Source organism: Planococcus citri, chromosome 5, assembly GCF_950023065.1.
Source record: "Planococcus citri chromosome 5, ihPlaCitr1.1, whole genome shotgun sequence".
NCBI classification, from domain to species: Eukaryota; Metazoa; Arthropoda; class Insecta; order Hemiptera; family Pseudococcidae; genus Planococcus; species Planococcus citri.
In genome coordinates, this window is record NC_088681.1 from 9,470,667 (window position 1) to 9,489,475 (window position 18,809).

The window sequence follows — 18,809 nt, forward strand, 5'->3', positions numbered from 1 at the left end:
TGCTAAAATTGTCACAATTTCACAATCATGAGTTTTGTCAACAATTGATGCAAATGAAAATGCTTGCTTTTTATTGAAGTTGCGATGTCTTCCCTTTCTACCAAAATTGCTGTAAGTTATCAAAAATTGTTGGAAAAATATGGGTAATATTTTCTGTGGCCCCGAAAATTTATTTTCAGAATTAATTACTCGAAATGGATTAATTCGAATATCAAAAGAACCAAATCTTTTAAATAGAAAATCAAAACTTTGAAGTCATCTGGCAGTACTGAAGACATTTGCCCGACTTTCTGCGTGAAATCATACTTAGTCACAGATATCGAGAACAGAAAAATGATGTATGTGTATGTACTATGTAGCCTACAAAATTTGAGAAAATGATATTTTCGGGAATACCTACGATGCGCACATGACCTTATTGTCAAGCTAAAACAGAAGCAATCACATTGACTTCGATTTTTTTTTAAATTTTCGGGAAATAATATGGTGTCCCCTTCCATTGAGTCTCCAATTTGAAGATGGTCAATTTCAAAACTGCATCAAATGTCGCCATACAGCAATAACACCATTTTGAAGCTTTAAAGTCTCAATTTTGATTTTTCAAAAACTCATTTGTTTCTATATCTTATCCTATGTTTCTGAATCGTACATAGCTTATATTTTAATCAGATTTTGAATGGTAAGGTAGATATTCGTAAAATCAGTTTGAACCATTTAAAAAAAAATACTGTGTATTGGGAATAAAGACTTTTCAAGATGTTGGCGTTTGTAACAAATGGAAAAACGGATTCGAAATTTTAGTTTTCGCGAAAATGGTATCTAGGTATTCATGAACTAGACAATTTGAAAAATTGGATTAGGGGGATTTGGCTGATAACTTGGTACTTGATTGATGAAAATAGAGCGAGACATTTGAATTAAAATCAAAAAGAATAATTCTAAAGTACTCTCTAAAATAATTTGAAACAGTGAAATTTCACTGCTTAGCAGTCACGACATTTTGCCATTTTAAAAGCAGTAGTTTTTTTACTGCAAAACAGTGAAAAATCTACTGAATTGGTCAGTCAAAATGGTTTTCTACTGACCACGTCAGTCAATTTTTTATTGTTTTGCAGTAAAAAAAACTACTGCTTTTAAAATGGCAAAATGTCGTGACTGCTAAGCAGTGAAATTTCACTGTTTCAAATTTAGAGAGTACCTACACAGCTTTAAAAAAACACACAAAGCAAAGATTGAGGACTGAGGAATATGTGAAACTCTTCTTGGTCAATAAGTCTACAGGATTAGGTATAACTAAGTATTATGGAATTAATTGCAATTTTTTTATAAAGCGTTTTCTGAACTTACCTCGATATGTAACCTCTATATGCACCACAATTTCAATCAGTTTATGTCCAATGAAACATTCATTTTTAGACTAGGTATAATTAACATCGTCTGCAGGTTGAAATTCTCCAGTACTCATATTAATAACATAGGAAGGTGTCATATCACTTTAATATTTCGTTGAACTTGGTGTATCAATCATGGGGGAAAAATTTGATCGTGTAGTTTATCAGTTAGATACCGAGTGCAGTGGAAATTTATCGCGTTGAAAATATAAAAATGAACATTGAGCAGAAATAGTTTTATTCATACCGGAAACCAAGTAACCAGCTGGGTATTTTTCAATCAATAATTGATAATTCATCGGTAATTTTCAATACTCAATTTCCATTTTTGGCAAAGTTTTTTTCATAGGTACGTTGAAATAATTTCAAAATTGGAAACACTCGACAGTCATACTCAAAACCATATAGGTACTCCTTACTTTCCGAAAAGAAACCCATACTGCACACCAGAATCCAAATTCCTAATTGTTCCCACGTCTCTAGCCAATAGGCTGTACACGGTGTAGCTAGAAAAAATTCTAAATTAATTTGACTTTCAGTTTTTTGTTTGTTTTTTTTTGTCGTTGTCCCTCTCCTCCCTCAAAAAAAACGTTCGGATTTCGAGGCATACTATTAGTTTTTTAAACAATTGAAATTTCGAAAAATATTCCTAAATTTAATGACATTTTGACATTTTTTTTATGGCTTAAAAATTGAAATTAATTCTAATAAAATGCAACATTACAACCCATAGTCAAGTTTTAATGACAATGATTCAAAGGTCTGACAAAATGTAAAAAAAGTTTTCAATAATAGGTAAGTATATTTATCATAAAAGTAAAGATTTTATGGTTCGACATTTTCTCGGATTTTTCGAAAATTCATCAAAATTCCTAAATTAATTTGACTTTGAGTGTTTTTTTTTAATTTAAACTTGAGTCAGAGTTTTATGACTGCATTCGAACTACGAGTAAAATTAGTTATTGTTCATAGAACTGAAACATATTCATGATTTTATATTTTTCTTGAAAGAAAGAATTGTTTCATTTTTTAATGACGTTTTGGTATTTTTTATAAGTTTGAAAAAAAAAGTCAAAAAGTTATAAAAAAATCGAATTCCTTATTTTGAAATTATTTATACCTAATTTTATCAGACTTCGGAAAATTTTTATTGAATTTGAACTTAAATCAATGGTTAGGAACCTACAATTGAAGAGCTCTATTCCAAAGTGGGTTAAGTCAAATTTTTTCATTTTTCATAAAACGCATTTGAAATTTTTGATGTAGAATTTGTTCTGTTCCTGAAGTGGCACCAATTGTAGAAGGTTGATACATCCTTCCTCTCTTTGGACAAAAAAAATCGATCGTAGAAAAAGTTATTTTTTCGACCATTTTGCACCACTGAAGTTGAAAAATCAATGACTTAACCCACTTTGGAAATAAGAATCGCCGTAAGAATGGAATCTGCCGTTTTGAACCGTACAAACTGCACATTTCGTGTTTTTTTCTTCTGAAATTGGTTAAGTCTTCCTTTCACAACTTTGGACTGTCCAATATGAAGTTGAAACATCAATGACTTAACCCACTTTGGAAATAAGAATCGCCATAAGAATGAAATCCGCCGTTTTGAACCCTACAAACTGCACATTTCGTGTTTTTTTCTTCTGAAATTGAAACGGCATATTAAACGACACATTGAGCAAAATTCACCTCTCCACGCCTCACTTTTAATCCCTACCAAAAAAATAACTCCATATTCGAACGCTACGACCTCGAAAACATATTAATCGATATATTACACAATAATATAAGCAAAATTTGAAATTTTCTTGCTCCCCACGCCTCACCCCCTACCCCTACAAAAAAAGTAAGTGCAGATTCGAATTCTACGACCTCGAAAACATATCAATCGACATATTACACAATAATATAAGCAAAATTTGAAATTCCTTCCTCCCCGCGCCTCACCCCCCACCCCTACCAAAAAAATAACTCCATATTCGAACTCTACGACCTCGAAAACATATTAATCGATATATTACACGATAATATAAGCAACATTTCAAATTTTCCCGCTCCCCACGCCTCACCCCCCACCCCTACAAAAAAAAATAAGTGCAGATTCGAATTCTACGACCTCGAAAATGTATTATTCGACGTATTGCACATCAATGAGGGTTGAATCCGAATTAGCTGAATCTCACGCAGTGTTGACTTAACCCATTTTGGAAACCAAAAGTAATTTGACTTAACCCACTTTGGAAAAATGTGAATTTTTTAAGGGCTGGCAACACTGATATGAGGTAGGTATGAAAGTTCTGATACCTATGTTTTGTAAGTACCTCTCTGAACTATTAGATGGCGGTGCTAACTCAATTTTTTTTAAATTTGACTTAACCCACTTTGGAATAGAGCTCTTCAATTAATAAAACATATTCATGATTTTAAATTATTCCTAAAAGGAAAAATTGGTTCAGTTTTTTTTCATACTCGTACTTCTCAAAATTTGGCGAGCCAGCAGGGCACTGAGAAGCCTCCAATCAGAAAAAAAAGTGTAGATTCGCACTCACTGCCTTCGAAAACCTACAAAACGATACCCCACATGTCATATTTAGTTTATTTGAATTTTGACTATGTTAAGGTGGTTGATAAGGATTTCAGAGGGATCGGGTCAAAAAAGTGAGTGCTTATTCAAACTCAGTGTCTTTGATTAGTGATACACATTCGGTATGCTACTTCACTTTTTACATTTTTTTGAATTTTGATCAAATTTGAGGACCCCTTGCATTCTCTTCCCGCCACCAGGGTGACGAGATCTAATTTTAAATATTTGTTAGTTGGAAAATGTGTGAGAGTGGCTCTTGATATGTATTTTTGCCGATTTTTAAATACATACCTAGTAGCTTCAGACTTTTGATTACGACAAACCCAATTTATGAGCACAAATCATCTATGGAGGGGAGGGATGAAACCGGGCATGGCAAGACTTCTCAAATTCTTACTCAAGACATTAAATAGTACCAGTAAACTAAAAGTCAGCTTCTCGTCAAGATTTCCCATATAAAAACATCACTTTCTTGTTTCCTCTCGAGACGAGCAGAAATTCGTGAGGTGATAAGGCGACCTTTGAACTATACATACCTACGTCAACGTCAACAACATGTATCTAGTAAATTGTGCACTCGAAATCTTCTGTCGTCATCAAAAAACCCAATGGAAAAACCGACCAATAAAATTTTAAATATTTTTACACTCCGTGGGCAAAATATGCTAAAAATTAGTGAGATAAATCGCATACGAAGTTGGCAACTAGTCGCAAGCACACGTTGTATGAGTGCGAGAAGTGAATGCATGGCAAGTTGCCTCAAAAGTGACAGTGAAATGTAATTTCGTGATTTTTTTCGCGTGCAGTTTCAATGGCTTTGTCGAATACGATTTCATTATTAATTTTCATAATATCGACAATTATCATCGGTTTTATTAATTGTGCTGGAATTAAATTCGGCCAGGAGATCCAGAATGGAACTTGGTTATCGAAACATCGTATTTCTTTTCCATTAACCGTCGGACAGAAGCATTATTTTTTCGGCGTAGGCGAAGATAAAGCCAGTAAATTTTGGTTCATTCATGAATTGGCAGAAGATGGAAGACCAGTGCGGGAAACCAGTCGAGGTTGGAATTACGTATACAACCGAGTATTTCCATTCACCATCGATCATAAACAATTCATTTTCAGCATCAGTGATCAGAACAATTGGCGCATTCAAGAAATATTACCAGGCGGATTGATGGGTACAGAGACGGCGAATGGGTATTGGAAATCTAAACCTACGATAATATTTCCATTTTATATCGGTGGCAAACATTACTTGTTCAGTTTAACTGGTACCAATTGGTTCATCAGGGAATTGTTACCAAATGGTCAAATGGGTTTGGAGACGGATAGTGGAGCGTGGAAATTTGAATACACTTTGGGATTTCCATTTTGGATGATCGGTAGACAATATTTTTACTGTGTCAAAGAAAAATATTGGTTTATTCGAGAACTTTTATACGGTGGTAAAATGGGCGAAGAAATGGCCGCCGGGAATTGGACGACAAACCATGCACTTTATGTTCCATTCGGTATAGATGATAAATATTATTTTTATGCTGCGATTAATGGAACTACAGATAGGACGACGTCGTCTTGGATCGTACAAGAATTATTACCAGGTGGTAAGATGGGTATGGAGAAGGCACGAGGTTCGTGGCAACGTGATTTTAATTTGTCATTTACGTTTAATATCGAAGGAAGACAATTTTTTTACGGAGTAAGCGAATACTTTTGGTCGGTTCGGGAAATAATACAAGAGCCCAGATTACCTATTATCGACCTGGCTACGTCTAGGAAAAATCTTTGCGATGGAAAGAAAGTTCCAAGAAGAAAACGACAAAATAATGGCACTTGCAACCCTCAGTGTCAAACAATCAATGCCAGCAACGATGTACTCGGTGCCATTGAAGCGTATTTCGTTAGTATTGAAAACGATGTTAGTGGTGGGTATGATGTTTGTATTTTCAATAATTCACCAGATCCCAGAACTTCACCAGAAGCAGTTTTTCGGAGTTGTCTTATCAGTGGTTCACCGGCAACATTACTAGCAACTTTTCGACTTCTCGAAGACGCTAATCATGACAGTATTGTAGATATAACAGCCCTTATACGAGCTGAAATACATCGTGATCATATGACTCAACAAAGAGATTTAATTCCTCCACGGATATATAAATATTTAGGAGAAATTGACAGAGCAAATGACGATGAAACGAGCTACCTTTTAGCAGCATCTTTAGGTGGTGATACTTTACCATTTAATTTTGCACCTCGTAGCCCTACAATGAATCAGGGGGCTACACCTCAACCTAGTTGGAATGCCGTAGAGGAAATGCTCCGCGACTACCTAATAAAAATGCCAGGAGATGCTTACATACGTTGGACTTTAGCGCCGATATATTCTCTATTGCGAAGTACGAATTCGCGAAGACCAACTAATTTTTGGATGACGGTACAATTCTTCGATGCGCAAAATAATTCAGTCAACTGGAGAGGGGAAGGTGCTCATCGTTACTTTCATTTTCTCAATGCTCCTACAGAAGCGTGTAAGAATCCGAGTAGTCATTCTTGGTGGGATTGGTCAAAACCGAATTAGAATTACGTATCTGCATCGTACGATTTTTTTTACCCAATTAAAAAAAAAAACAAATTCCAAGCCGAATTTAAAAAAATAAATTTATAAATCACTAGGTAAAAATTTATTTTAAAAATTACCAAAAAAGAATCATTTGAAACAATCAAAGCAAGTTCTAAACTAATTATTGAAAAATGTATTCTACATCACCACAAATGATTCACTTGAAATCATTCCAAAAAATTTGTCAGTCATCACTTGGAATGATCCTCAAAAAAAAATATTCATTTGTCACCCCTAAAAAAATCCACCGAATGCAACACTAAAAAACAATTCGAAATCGACATTGAATAAATATTTTATACCATATCACAAAAAATTCACTTGAGATCATTCCAAAAAAATCAAATTTGAAATTATTGAACAGTTTTCTGAATCTACACGAATAATTTACTCGAAATCATCCCAAAAAAATTCATATGTGATCATTCATTAGAAATCAGCACTGCAAAAAATATAAAAAATTCAGTTTATATCATTTCAAAAAAAAAAAAAAAAAGATTTGTCGCCAAAAAATTCAATGAATTTAGAACTACATAGTAGGTCATTTTTGCCTCAAAAACATTGAAATATTTATTCTAAACCACAACGAAAAATTCATTTGAAATAATTCCCAAAAAAAATCACTTGAAGAGTGATATTCCAAAACTCGCTTTGTCCATTTTCACAACTTTTCAGGAGAGAGGAAAAACAGTTTCCCTTTAAACGGGTAAATTGGCTTTTTAGGTGAGTTTAGCACTTTATTTGGGTGGATTTATGATGTAGGAGTGTAAGTATACATTTCATCCACTAAATACTGCTGAAATAATTTCAATAAAAATGGACAAAACACGTTTTGGAACGTTATTTTTTTTTTAATTTTTAGTGAATTGGCTATTTAGGTGAGTTTAACACCTCATTTTGGTAGGTTGATGATGTAGGAATGTGAGTTAATACTTCATCTACCAGGTATCACTGAAACCCCAACTTTGATAAAAATGGACAAAGCGAGTTTTGGAATATCACTCTTCACTTGTTTCACTCAAAAAATAAATTCATTAGAATTCAACACTAGAAAATTAATTTGAAATCCCTTAAAAAATTGTTATTTATGGTGAATTTCAAGAAATGAAATTCTAAATCACCTGCGAAAATTTATTCAAAAAAATCACCAAAAAAATTTATTGCTCAAACCAAAAAAGTTATGATTTGAAATAATCAAAAAAAGTTCCAAACTAAAATCATCATTGACATTGAAGACATTGAACAAGTTATTTTAAATCACCACAGAGAATTTATTTAACAGAAGCAATCACTGCACAAAGTAATTCTGAAATGACTGATAAAAAAATTAATCCATCCCTCCAGGAGAACTTTTGAGCCAAAGAATTTTTCAGTAGGAATGTGAAAGTTTGCGTGTGTAGTGCTGATTTCAATATTTTCCCCCAACATTTTAACCCGAGTATTATAGGAATTATTTTTAATAACAGTACCTAGGTATAATTTTTCATAAGAATATATTATTTATGTACCTAAATAAAAATTAATATAAGAACCTAAAATTAGTATAAAAATGCGTACCTATGTGAAAATTCAGCATTTTCAAAATAAAAAAAAAGTTGGTAAAAATAGAAAAAATTACTGTTCATACTTAATAATAAAACTTACAATAATATGAGGTATTTTTTTCACTAAGTAGGTATATTATTTTATAACAATTTTTTACAGTACATATTTTTATGATCCTTTTGATTTGAACGAAGTCAAACTATGTAGATCTAAAAGTCATGACCTGAAATCCCATTCCCATAACATAACTTTCAGGTACTAAAAATAAAATTCATTCTTGTATTTTTGGAGAGTTATTGAAAATTAAAAAATTCAAAAAAAGGCAAGTTTCAATGGCAATTCTCTAACTTTTTGAAGAAATATAACCATTTTCTGGTAAAAATGAATCAACATGAATAATTCCTTCAAATCAATTCCTACCGATCAAAAATTAATAAGTATGTAGTTTTGAGCCATTCTGTCCTGGAGCCTCTGGCGTTTTTTTATTTTCCTCCAGGAATTTCAAATCATTTTAAAGGGACTGGGGTTCTTAATGTGGTTCTGGAAACTAGTCTATTTCCTGAAAAACTATTGTTCGCATTCACTCATCACTGACAGTGATATCTTCTTGTTGGCTGGAAGTTGACTCATTTGGCAATGATGTATTCTCTGTATATCGGACAATCGCTGTAAATGTAGGACGATCCTCTGGTGTGTACCTCCAACATTTCTGCATTAAAGCGTACCTGAAAATAATTACAAAAACAAATACAATGCAGTTAAGACTGAAACTTGAAACAGAAATATGTTATAGGTATTTTAATGCCAGTAGTTCAAAATGAAGCATAATGAAGTACTTACATCCGAACAGAGCAATTAGGGGGTTTTTCCATTCGATAACCCGAACGTAAAGCCTGGAATAATTCTTCCATTTGCAGTACTGTAGGATAAGGTATTCCACCAGATGTATAAATTTCCCATAATAATATGCCGTATGACCATCTATAAATTTAAATCAGAAAAGTTAAAATCATTAACACTGAGGTCTAGAATTTCATCATTACAAAGTTTGGATATTCAAGAGATTCAACTGACACATCAGATTGGGATGAATAAAGTCCATGAATCAGTGCTTCAGGTGCCATCCATTTCAATGGTAATCTGCCTTTTGTTTCCTTCCTATAGTACTCTTTATTTCGAATATCTCTTGCTAGACCAAAATCAGCCACTTTCAAGGTGTAATTATCAAATACTAGAACATTTCGCGCTGCGAGATCTCGATGAACACACTGAAAAGTGAAAGCAAAATACCTTGATTTGTAAGTAAGGTACAAATTAAATTCTCGACTGATACTATTCGATCCAACACTGGTAAAATGAATAGGTTCACAGTTAGGTTCCTACTTTTTTAGAAGCCAAATATTCCATTCCTTTTGCTGTTTGTTGAGCAAACTCCAATAATGTTTGCTGGGACAAATTACTGGTTGCATATTTATCCCCAGATGATGGTGCATTGTTCCGAAGAAAGTCATGTAAGTTTCCATGTCTAGCAAATTCAGTTATTACAAATAATTCACCATCTTGGGTACAGCACCCTAACAGCTTTAGAACATTTTCATGTGATCCAATCAATTTCATTATTTCCATTTCTGTCACTAAATCGATCATATCAGAGTCGGAGTGAACTTCTGAAAACATTTTTAAATAAAAAACAAAACAATCTTGTGTTCACTTTCATGCTCTAAATTAAACAGCATGTGTGAGCTACCCAGTTTGAAAAGTTGAGAGTACACCCAATTTGCAACCAAATTTACTTCAAGGCTTAAAAATGAAAATCGGGGATAATAAAAAACAAAAAAATGTTGTGTTTACTTTCATGCTCTAAATTGAACAGCATGTGTAAGCTACACAGTTTGAAAAGTTGAGAGTACACCAAATTTTCAATCAAGTTTACTTCAATGTTTGAAAATTATTTTTAATAGGCAGTGTGAGAGACTGCCTGCATCACCTGTAAAGTACCAATTTGTTTTTTTTTCATCATGTGATTCATCAAGTTATTAGTTTGCAACCATTATTCATGTTTTGCTTGAAAGGTACAGAAAACGAACTAGAAGTTGAAAATTTTCAAACAATTTGGTTGGTTGAGCCAAAAAATAGTGTCTTTTCAAGTTCTTATTGAATTTCATTCTTTATATTATAAAATGTATCCAAATACAAATGGGCACCCAGTAATATACTAATTTAATTTTGTGAGATATAATTCAAGATGAAAAAAATCTTGAAAGCATTGCTAACTAGATACATAGTGTATTCTAAGAGAAAAATAATAGGTTGATACCTTTCAACATTTTGATAGCAACAGTGGTAACCATGTGTTTTTGCAAGATTCCCAATGCCTCTGCTTGAACCACTTTTCCAAATTCTCCCTGTCCCAGATCATTCCCTAGAGACAGGTTCCCTCTAGGGAACTCCCACTCATGATCAATTGGCAATAGCTGATATTTTGAATCTGAGGGCGTATCAGCTGTGGTAGTTGAATTGACAATTGTGATATTTGGTAGTCTCTAAAATTTAAAAAAGTGTGTACAGACTATTTATTTTTGAGCACTATGACTAAATTTTGACATTACATACCAATATGCTTGATGAAGTTTCATCCAACTCGATTTGGTGTTCAATAATTACTTGCTTAACACATTGCTTTAGGGCTATTGTCTCTATACACATTTTGTTCATTTGCTGCTGTATTTCTTTGATTGCTCTTGAAGTGCTCTGTTCTATTGCACCCCTTGCTGCTTGAGAACTTTTCACTTGGTGATGAAGACGACGATAATAAATGAGTGAAATGAGAACTACAAATATTACACACAGGAAAGCCACACAACAAATTACAATGTGAAGTAAATTGTTACTTTCATGATCCTTCTGCTGTGGGACTATTTTTTTGAAATGCTCCCCTATCATTATTGTTATATATTCATGCTTCCTCAACAGATCATCTTCTTCGAACTCATCAATGTCACTCTCTTGCTGAGATTTTTGAAGATGGCAAACAACTTGATGTAAAGATACTGAAATTACTTTGCAAGTATCGTTACCTACTAGTACAGTAATGTCAGTTTTCTGGCATGCACTGTTTATGTGTTCCCCTCGAATGGTTATGTAATTTGTTCTACCTTGTTGGATATAGGAATTTGAAAAATGATAGAACGCAGGATCAGGATATAATAGAAATACTGAAGAATGATTAGTTGGCACGCTGATTGTCAAGTTGTGTTTTTCATTACTTGTAAGTGAGAATTCCATTCTTCTAGGATTTCTTGCATCTAATAAATCACTGTAGATATTTGATACAGGAGGTGATATGCATGACCAGATTGTTGTTTGTGTGGGATCATTGAGGATTTTGCATGAGCTGTTGAAAATTTGATCATTATTGTGTACATGAAATGATAACTCTTGAATTGGCATCTGGTTTACATTGCGAATTAAAATTTCAACTCCACCAGAAACAATGCCTTTTGGTACTACATAGATTGAAACCTTTATCATCACGTTTCAAATCCTTGACATACTTGAATGTATTATTCATAGAAGGATTACAAGTGTTGTTGTCAAATTCCACCTTGATAGGCACATCCACAGTGAAATTTGTATGCTCATTGAAATTCTCAAGTGAGTATCTATCAGTAATACATTTTATTTCATGTAAATGGATTGAGAATATTTCACATAGTGTTGTCCCAATTGAAATTACAATATATCTTCCAACATCTAAATATTTTCCTTCGATGGCCAACTCAGTACCACCATATATAGGACCTTCATTTGGATGAATTCTATGAATTTCTGGATTTTCAAAAGTAAAGTTTTGTTGGGATTTAATCAAAAGATTTTCATTTACATATACTTCAATGGGTCCACTTTGTATGTGAAATAATGTCGACTGCTCAATAACACACTCAATTTTTTTCATTGGTACATTGGTATTTTTATATGGTTTACAAGATCTTCCAGCAACTCGGATACTGTGATTGGTATTGTTGAATGGAACATCCAGGTTTTGACCTAGAATAGTAACTTCAGTGCCTCCTTCCCTAGGCCCATGTTGTGGTGAAAATGCAAAAATTTCAGTAATGTTCCCATTTGGACATGCTGCTTCTTTCTCTGCATTGTAGTGCATGCATTCCCCTTTCTTTGAACACCAATAACATGGAAAATTAGAGAAAACACATTCTTTTTTTGATGTATATTCGTGACAATTGAAAAAAGTGATGTATTGGTCCCAGATATGTTGAATAGTTGTTGTCTGAAGTGATAATTTTGCCATTGAAGCGTGATGACTTATTGGTATTTTACTAAATTCTGAATCTGATATCTGGCAGGTGAACACAAGAATTTCCTCGTGTGTAATGGATGCGGGTACAATTATTGATGGAAATTCTGTATTTGTTGAGGAAATTTTGCATTGAAAGTTGGATTGAACCAGAAGAATATCATTTGGATTGTTTGTAAGTGATCCAAAACATATTTTTTGAGAATAACCATATTGAAAGTGTGTTGGGCCTAACATTCTAAATGCAATTTTTTCTCGGAAATCTGTTCTAATCCAAGTAGAATGGCTTTTCTGGTCACAATAATGTTTTATGATACATTTATTTGTGGATATGCACCAGCCACAGTGGGGAGTACTATCATCAGACTTTATGCAATCATCATAATTGACCAACATTGAACAGTTGAACCTTGGTATTTTGAGTTTTGTAAGTGTATACCCCGCCATCACATATAGATGCTCTTTATCATGGGAGAGTAGTAGGTCAGAATTGACAGGTGATCCTTCCTCAATTGTTATGTCAACTTGTTCATATGCCATTGTAGCATTTTCCACAATTACCATTTTTATATGACCATCTTGTGTTCCTATGAACACCTCGGTGTAGTCTCCATTCTCTACAGCAATAATTGCAGTCAAGGTGGTATTGAACACTATTGCTGGAGGTGATCTCACAACACAATTTTCAGGTATACTAGCTAAAGTTTCATTGCTAGTAACACACTTTGTTCCTATGGGAAGTTTTTCAGTAATTGTGTTTAAAGAATACACACACAGTGCACTGTGATCAGCAAGTTCATTAGGATACAATTTCATATCATTACTGGTAGAAAGTATAGCAAATAGCACATTATCATTAGATGTGATATTCAATGACCTTGCTAACTGTAAACCTGGTTTTTCAGCATGTGCTGCTTGTGCTAGATTGTAATATTGTCCATTTCCAGAACCACATTCGGTTTTGATGAAAGGGTTCCAACATGAAGAACCATCATCAAGGCATTCTCTTTTCAATGAGGAAACATAACGAGATTCCTGTTGAACTTGTGCATAAGTCAGATCCAAAGTAACAAAATAATAAAAGTATTTTTCTTGCTCAAATCCATACACATAATCTCTGACATCATTATCATTATACTGTGAGGAAGGCGATAATAATTCATTATTGTCATCATAATGGTTTATCAAAAATTTGAACATTCCAGTTTTTGTTGATACAAACAATGATTGTCGAGGATTTGATGACCTGTAAGTGATGAAAGCCACTTTTGTCTGATTTGTATATGTTCTTTTATCATTATTAAAATGGATGCGTTTCCTTAATTTCATTTTAGTTCTATTCAATTCAGATATGTTATGTTGAGTGGAATATATTATGCAATCCAGCTGCTCAATTAAATTCCCACATGATATTAATTTTGAATTAGTATAATCAATTAACAAGAATTCATTGTAATCATTTGCTGGGATTCCACTTTTAGAAAATTCATTTGAAATATTACTTTGAATTCCTAAATCAGGTGACAATTGATACAAACGATTCTTGGCTTTCACATACACTATTTCAGTGTGTCTGTGTATAACCAATTGATTTCTCTCTTGAATGGCATGATGATCAGAAAACTCTCTTAAATCAATTTTGGGTGAATAATTGCCAGATAATGACACAGCACATGTCAATTGTAAACATTGCACAAGTATTACACATGAAAGCAATGTTTTGTTTAAGAACTTCATTGTTAAGTGTCTTGGAATTTTACATTTTAATCATGTTCTGGGTGAATGTAATCATTTGTTCTTTAATGATATCAGGGATTTTGTTATTCTGAATCTGATGATCACTATGTGAGTGGTGTCATTATTCATTCGGTTTTCAGTATTTAAGAGTTTCCGTCCTTATAGGTATAAATTATATCGGTAATTTCCAAGCAATATTCTGAAATCATAGTTGAAAAAAAATGGTTGGTATACTTAACATCAGAAAGGGCTCGTACTCGGTTACTTTTTAGGTAACCAAAGTTATTAAAATTATTAAAACTGATTTTTGGTTTCTGAAGATCATTTTTAATAATTTGAATTTTGCAGAAAAATTCATTATTCATTTTTAAAAGCAAAAAAAAAAATTAAATTACATTTTCTGTCAAAAATCAACTCGTAAAGAATAGAATTAATCCAAATCTCAAAAAAGCCGATTTTTTTCCTGGAAATCGGAATTCCGAAGTTTGGTAGTCCGGAAGATATTTGCCTGAATTGCCACGAAAAATCATTGTCAAAGATATCGAAAACAGAGAAATGAAATCGGTCTAGATATTACCTATAGCCCACATAATTTGAGAAAATTGTATTTTCAGGGATACCTATCTATACCTACATATGATGCACACACTACCTCTTGTCAAGGAGAAGCAATCACATTGACTTCAACATTTCTTTTTGTTTCTTTTAATTTTCGAGAAAGAATATGTTGCCCCCTTCCACTGGGTCCATTTTGGAAATGGTCAATTTCAAAACCACACCAAAAGTCATCATTCAGAAATAACGCCATTTTGAAGCCTGAACTTTCAATTTAAAAGTTGAAGACGTCGTAACAAAAAGGGGTATATTTGACACATATGTCCTTTTTGAGACGAATCCATATTGTTATTCTTTAGACCTTCCTCTATCATATGAGACCACCCCCACTTCACAAAGTCGAAAAACCAGTGAGCTATCGCTATTTTAAAACTGCGAAGTCGATTAAAAATTTACTTTTTCATAGATAATGGGTTACTCATGGTTGATTTTGTGTTGTTAACCAGTATTTACCTGGTTTAAATCCAAAAGTTTGCTCAAAAACATTTTTAAATCAAGAAAAAAAATTGGCCAAAAAAACTTGTCTTTTTTGCTATTTTTTTACTTAACATATCTATAATAGCGATCTTTTTTCAGAGATAATGGGTTACTAATGGTCGATTTTGTGTTGTCAACCATTATTTACCTGGTTTAAATCCAAAAATTTGCTCGAAAACATTTTTAAATCAAAAAAAAATTGACCGATTTTTCGCTTCAAAAAGGACATATAATTCGAAATGTTTGAGCGCTTACCGCACTAACACACAGTTTCCTCCAGACTAATAGTCCGGCATATGACAATAGAAGTAATTGCACCCCCCCCCCCTGCCGATCCTCCAGGACAACTTTTTTCTTAAAGGGGACATCCTAAGGAACATTTTAAAGCAAATTTGCCCTAAAAAAAGTTGGCCTTACTTACAAAATGGTGGCCATTTTGATTGACAGGTCAGCCGAAATCGCAGATTTTGCGTTTTAACACAGGACTTGCACGAAAATTTTCAAACTTTACAAAGATAGATCGATAGACCATCCAAAAATTTATCACCTGTCAAAATTTCAAGTGCTAAAGTGCGTTTTTCGATTTTTGGCGAATTTTTGAAAATCGAATTTAGGCCAAAAATGAAGAGAAAAATCAAAATTTTACCAAATTGATCAAGAAAGCTGAAACTTGAGATATACCTTATTTTCGACATGCCAAATCGATTGAAAACGGTTTCAACCCGTTTTGAGCGATTCTGGAGCCTCCAGCAGATTTTTGAAACTCGAAATTCCCACAAAATTCCATCAAATTGGAGTTGTAAAGCTAAAATTTATTCCAAAAACTAATTTCAATACGTTACGAAGTACTGCAGCTGAATTTCAAGTCGTTTTGTAGCATCCAGCGACTTTTTGAAAATTCCTGAAGCCTCCAGCAGATTATTGAAACTTTAAATTTTCACAAATTTTCATCAAATGGAGATGGAAAGCTGAAATTAACTCTACACTCCAATTTTAACACCCTCTGAAGACGACTTCAGGTGGGTTCAAGTCATTTAGGGCCCTCCAGCGACTTTTTTGAAATTACTGGAGCCTCCAGTAGATTTTTGAAACTTGAAATTTCCCCAACATTAATTTATCAAATGGAGTTGGCAAGCTGAAATTTACTTCGAAGACTACATGGTGGTTTCAAATGGTTTTAAATGATTTCGAAGCTTCCAGCTACTTTTTGGAAATTTCAATTTTCCAAAAAACACCATAGGTACGACCTCTCAAAAAGTCGCTGGAGGCTCCAAAACGACTTGAAATCCACCAGCAGACGATTCGTAGCGTATTGAAAGTCAGTTTGCAGAATGAATTTTGACTTTCCATCTCCGTTTGAGGAAATTTGAAGTTTCAAAAATCCACTGAAGGCTCCAGTAATTTTCAAAAAATCGCTGGATGCTTCAAAACGACTTCGTAGCGTATTGAAATTAGTTCGCAGAGTAAATTTCGGCTATCCAACTCCATTTGATGAAATTTTGTGCGAATTTCGAGTTTCAAAAATCTGCTGGAAGGCTCCAGTAATTTTCAAAAAGTCGCTGGAGCCTCCAAAATGACTTAAAATCCACCTGCAGTTGACTTCGTAGCGTATTGAAATTAGTTTGCGGAATGAATTTCCACTCTCCATCTCAGTTCAAGTTTCAAAAATCTACTGGAGGCTCCAGAACTGCTCAAAACGGGTTGAAACCGTTTCCAATCGATTTTTCATTTCGAAAATAGGGTATACCCCAAATTTCAGCTTTCTTGGTCAATTTGGTAACATTTTGATTTTTCCCTTCATTTTTGGCCTAAATTCGATTTTCAAAAATTCACCAAAAATCGAAAAACGCACTTCAGCACTTGAAATTTTGACAGGTGATGAATTTTTGCATGATCTATCGATCTATCTTTGTAAATTTTGAAAAATTTCGTGCAAGTCCAATGTTAAAACGCAAAATCTGCGATTTCGGCTGACCTGTCAATCAAAATGGCCGCCATTTTGTAAGAAAGGCCAACTTTTTTTAGCACAAAATTTTTTTAAAAAATCATAAGAAAAAATCAAGTTTCAAATTTAACGTACCTAGTAGGTATAATAATAATAAACCTACTTAATCAAGTTACAATGTGTTATTTTTGTCTATATTATTTATACCTACTATGTTAAACTTTTTTTAGGGCAAGTTTGCTTTAAAATGTTCCTTAGGATGTCCCCTTTAAGAAAACAGTTGTCCCGGAGGATCGGCGGTGGGGGTGGGGTGCATTTACTCCTATTGTCATATGTCGGACTGTAATGGTTTATAGCAGTTTGTATGGATGGATAGTGGGAAAATAAGATAAAATTGTCACCATGTTCAAACATGCACATTTCTAAACTACACAAGCACTCAAACTTTCAAACAGCTTTTTCTCAAAATATAACTTTCACATAATTATAATCATGTCCTTTTTGCTATGACGTCTTCAGTTTCACTTTTGTTTCTGAATCATAATTGCCAATTTTTTTCGTAAAATCAGTTTGAACCGATTTTGAAAAATTACCATGTTGGGAATAAAGATTTTTAAAGAAGTTGGCATTTGAAACAAAATGGAAAAACGGATTCGGGATTTTTGCTTTCGGGAAAATGGTATTTATTCGTTAGATAATTTTGAAAAATCAGATTTGGGAGTGTTGGCTGGTATCTCGGTTGATAAAAATACAGCGAGATAGTTATTTGATCAAAAATCAAAGAAAACTCAAAGTACGGTTCGCAGCTTTTTCAAAGAGAAAAAAAATCGAGCAGTTGAAATTTTTAGAATATTTCGAATGAGTGAAAATAACAACTGCTATACAACTAAAAAAAAAAAATGTAAAGTGAAAACTTTCAGTCAATTAGTCTACAGGAGTACCTACAATTACATATTTTATAGAATTAATTTTCTATTTTTAATAAAGCGTTTTTTGAACTTACCTCGGAATGTATCACAATATCAATCAGTTTAAGTATTTATGTCAAATGAACTAGATTGTACCTATCAACTAATTACTGTATCATCTGCAGGTTCTAATTTTATAGCACTAATATAGGTAACCTAGAAAGTGTCACATCGTTTTCTTATTTCGTTGAACTGTGCGTATCAATCATGGGGAAAAGCTTGATCGACTGATCGTATACCTTATCAGCTAGTTCAGTGAAAATTTATCGCGTTGAAAATACATACAAAAATTAATATTGGACAGAAATAGTTTTATTCATACCGGAAACCTGATATCGAGCTGTTTTTTTTTGTTGTTAAATGTGTAGGTAGATATTTTATTAATGATGTGTCACTGATCAATTTCCATTTTTTGCAAAATACTTACATACTCGTACTTCAAAATCAAAAACACTGACGCATTACGTGTGGAAAGATCGACTTTTCGTCAAATATAAATCTTTTGCGAACAAATTGATTACTTTTTTTAAATGAAAATTTGCAGAAGACATCTCCCTTTAATTAAGAAGATGATATTGTCGCCCCCCCTATGTGGTCCATATG

At 33.3% G+C, this 18,809-nt stretch overlaps 2 protein-coding genes across 2 annotated transcripts in view; one reads left to right on the forward strand and one right to left on the reverse strand.

The window, feature by feature from the left end:
- Positions 1–18,809, forward strand: part of Kat60 (Katanin 60) — a 147,215-nt gene that overhangs the window by 56,786 nt on the left and 71,620 nt on the right. The gene's annotated exons all lie outside the window — the stretch shown is intronic.
- LOC135847027 (fibroblast growth factor receptor homolog 1-like) lies at positions 8,730–10,855 on the reverse strand. The gene is made up of 6 exons (XM_065366405.1): positions 10,763–10,855; positions 10,467–10,692; positions 9,533–9,816; positions 9,224–9,417; positions 8,990–9,130; positions 8,730–8,874 (listed from the first exon to the last, which is right to left on the reverse strand). Exons 1-6 carry the CDS (start codon positions 10,853–10,855, stop codon positions 8,730–8,732), a joined length of 1,083 nt encoding a protein of 360 aa, XP_065222477.1.

Bases quoted from the DNA above. Each gene is read 5' to 3' on its own strand.
- LOC135847027 (XM_065366405.1), bottom strand. From the start codon at position 10,855: ATGTGTATAGAGACAATAGCCCTAAAGCAATGTGTTAAGCAAGTAATT. The intron at 9,418-9,532 runs GTAGGAACCTAA...TTCACTTTTCAG, and splicing joins AATATTTGGCTTCTAAAAAA to TGTGTTCATCGAGATCTCGC. The intron at 8,875-8,989 runs GTAAGTACTTCA...AATTATTTTCAG, and splicing joins CCTAATTGCTCTGTTCGGAT to GTACGCTTTAATGCAGAAAT.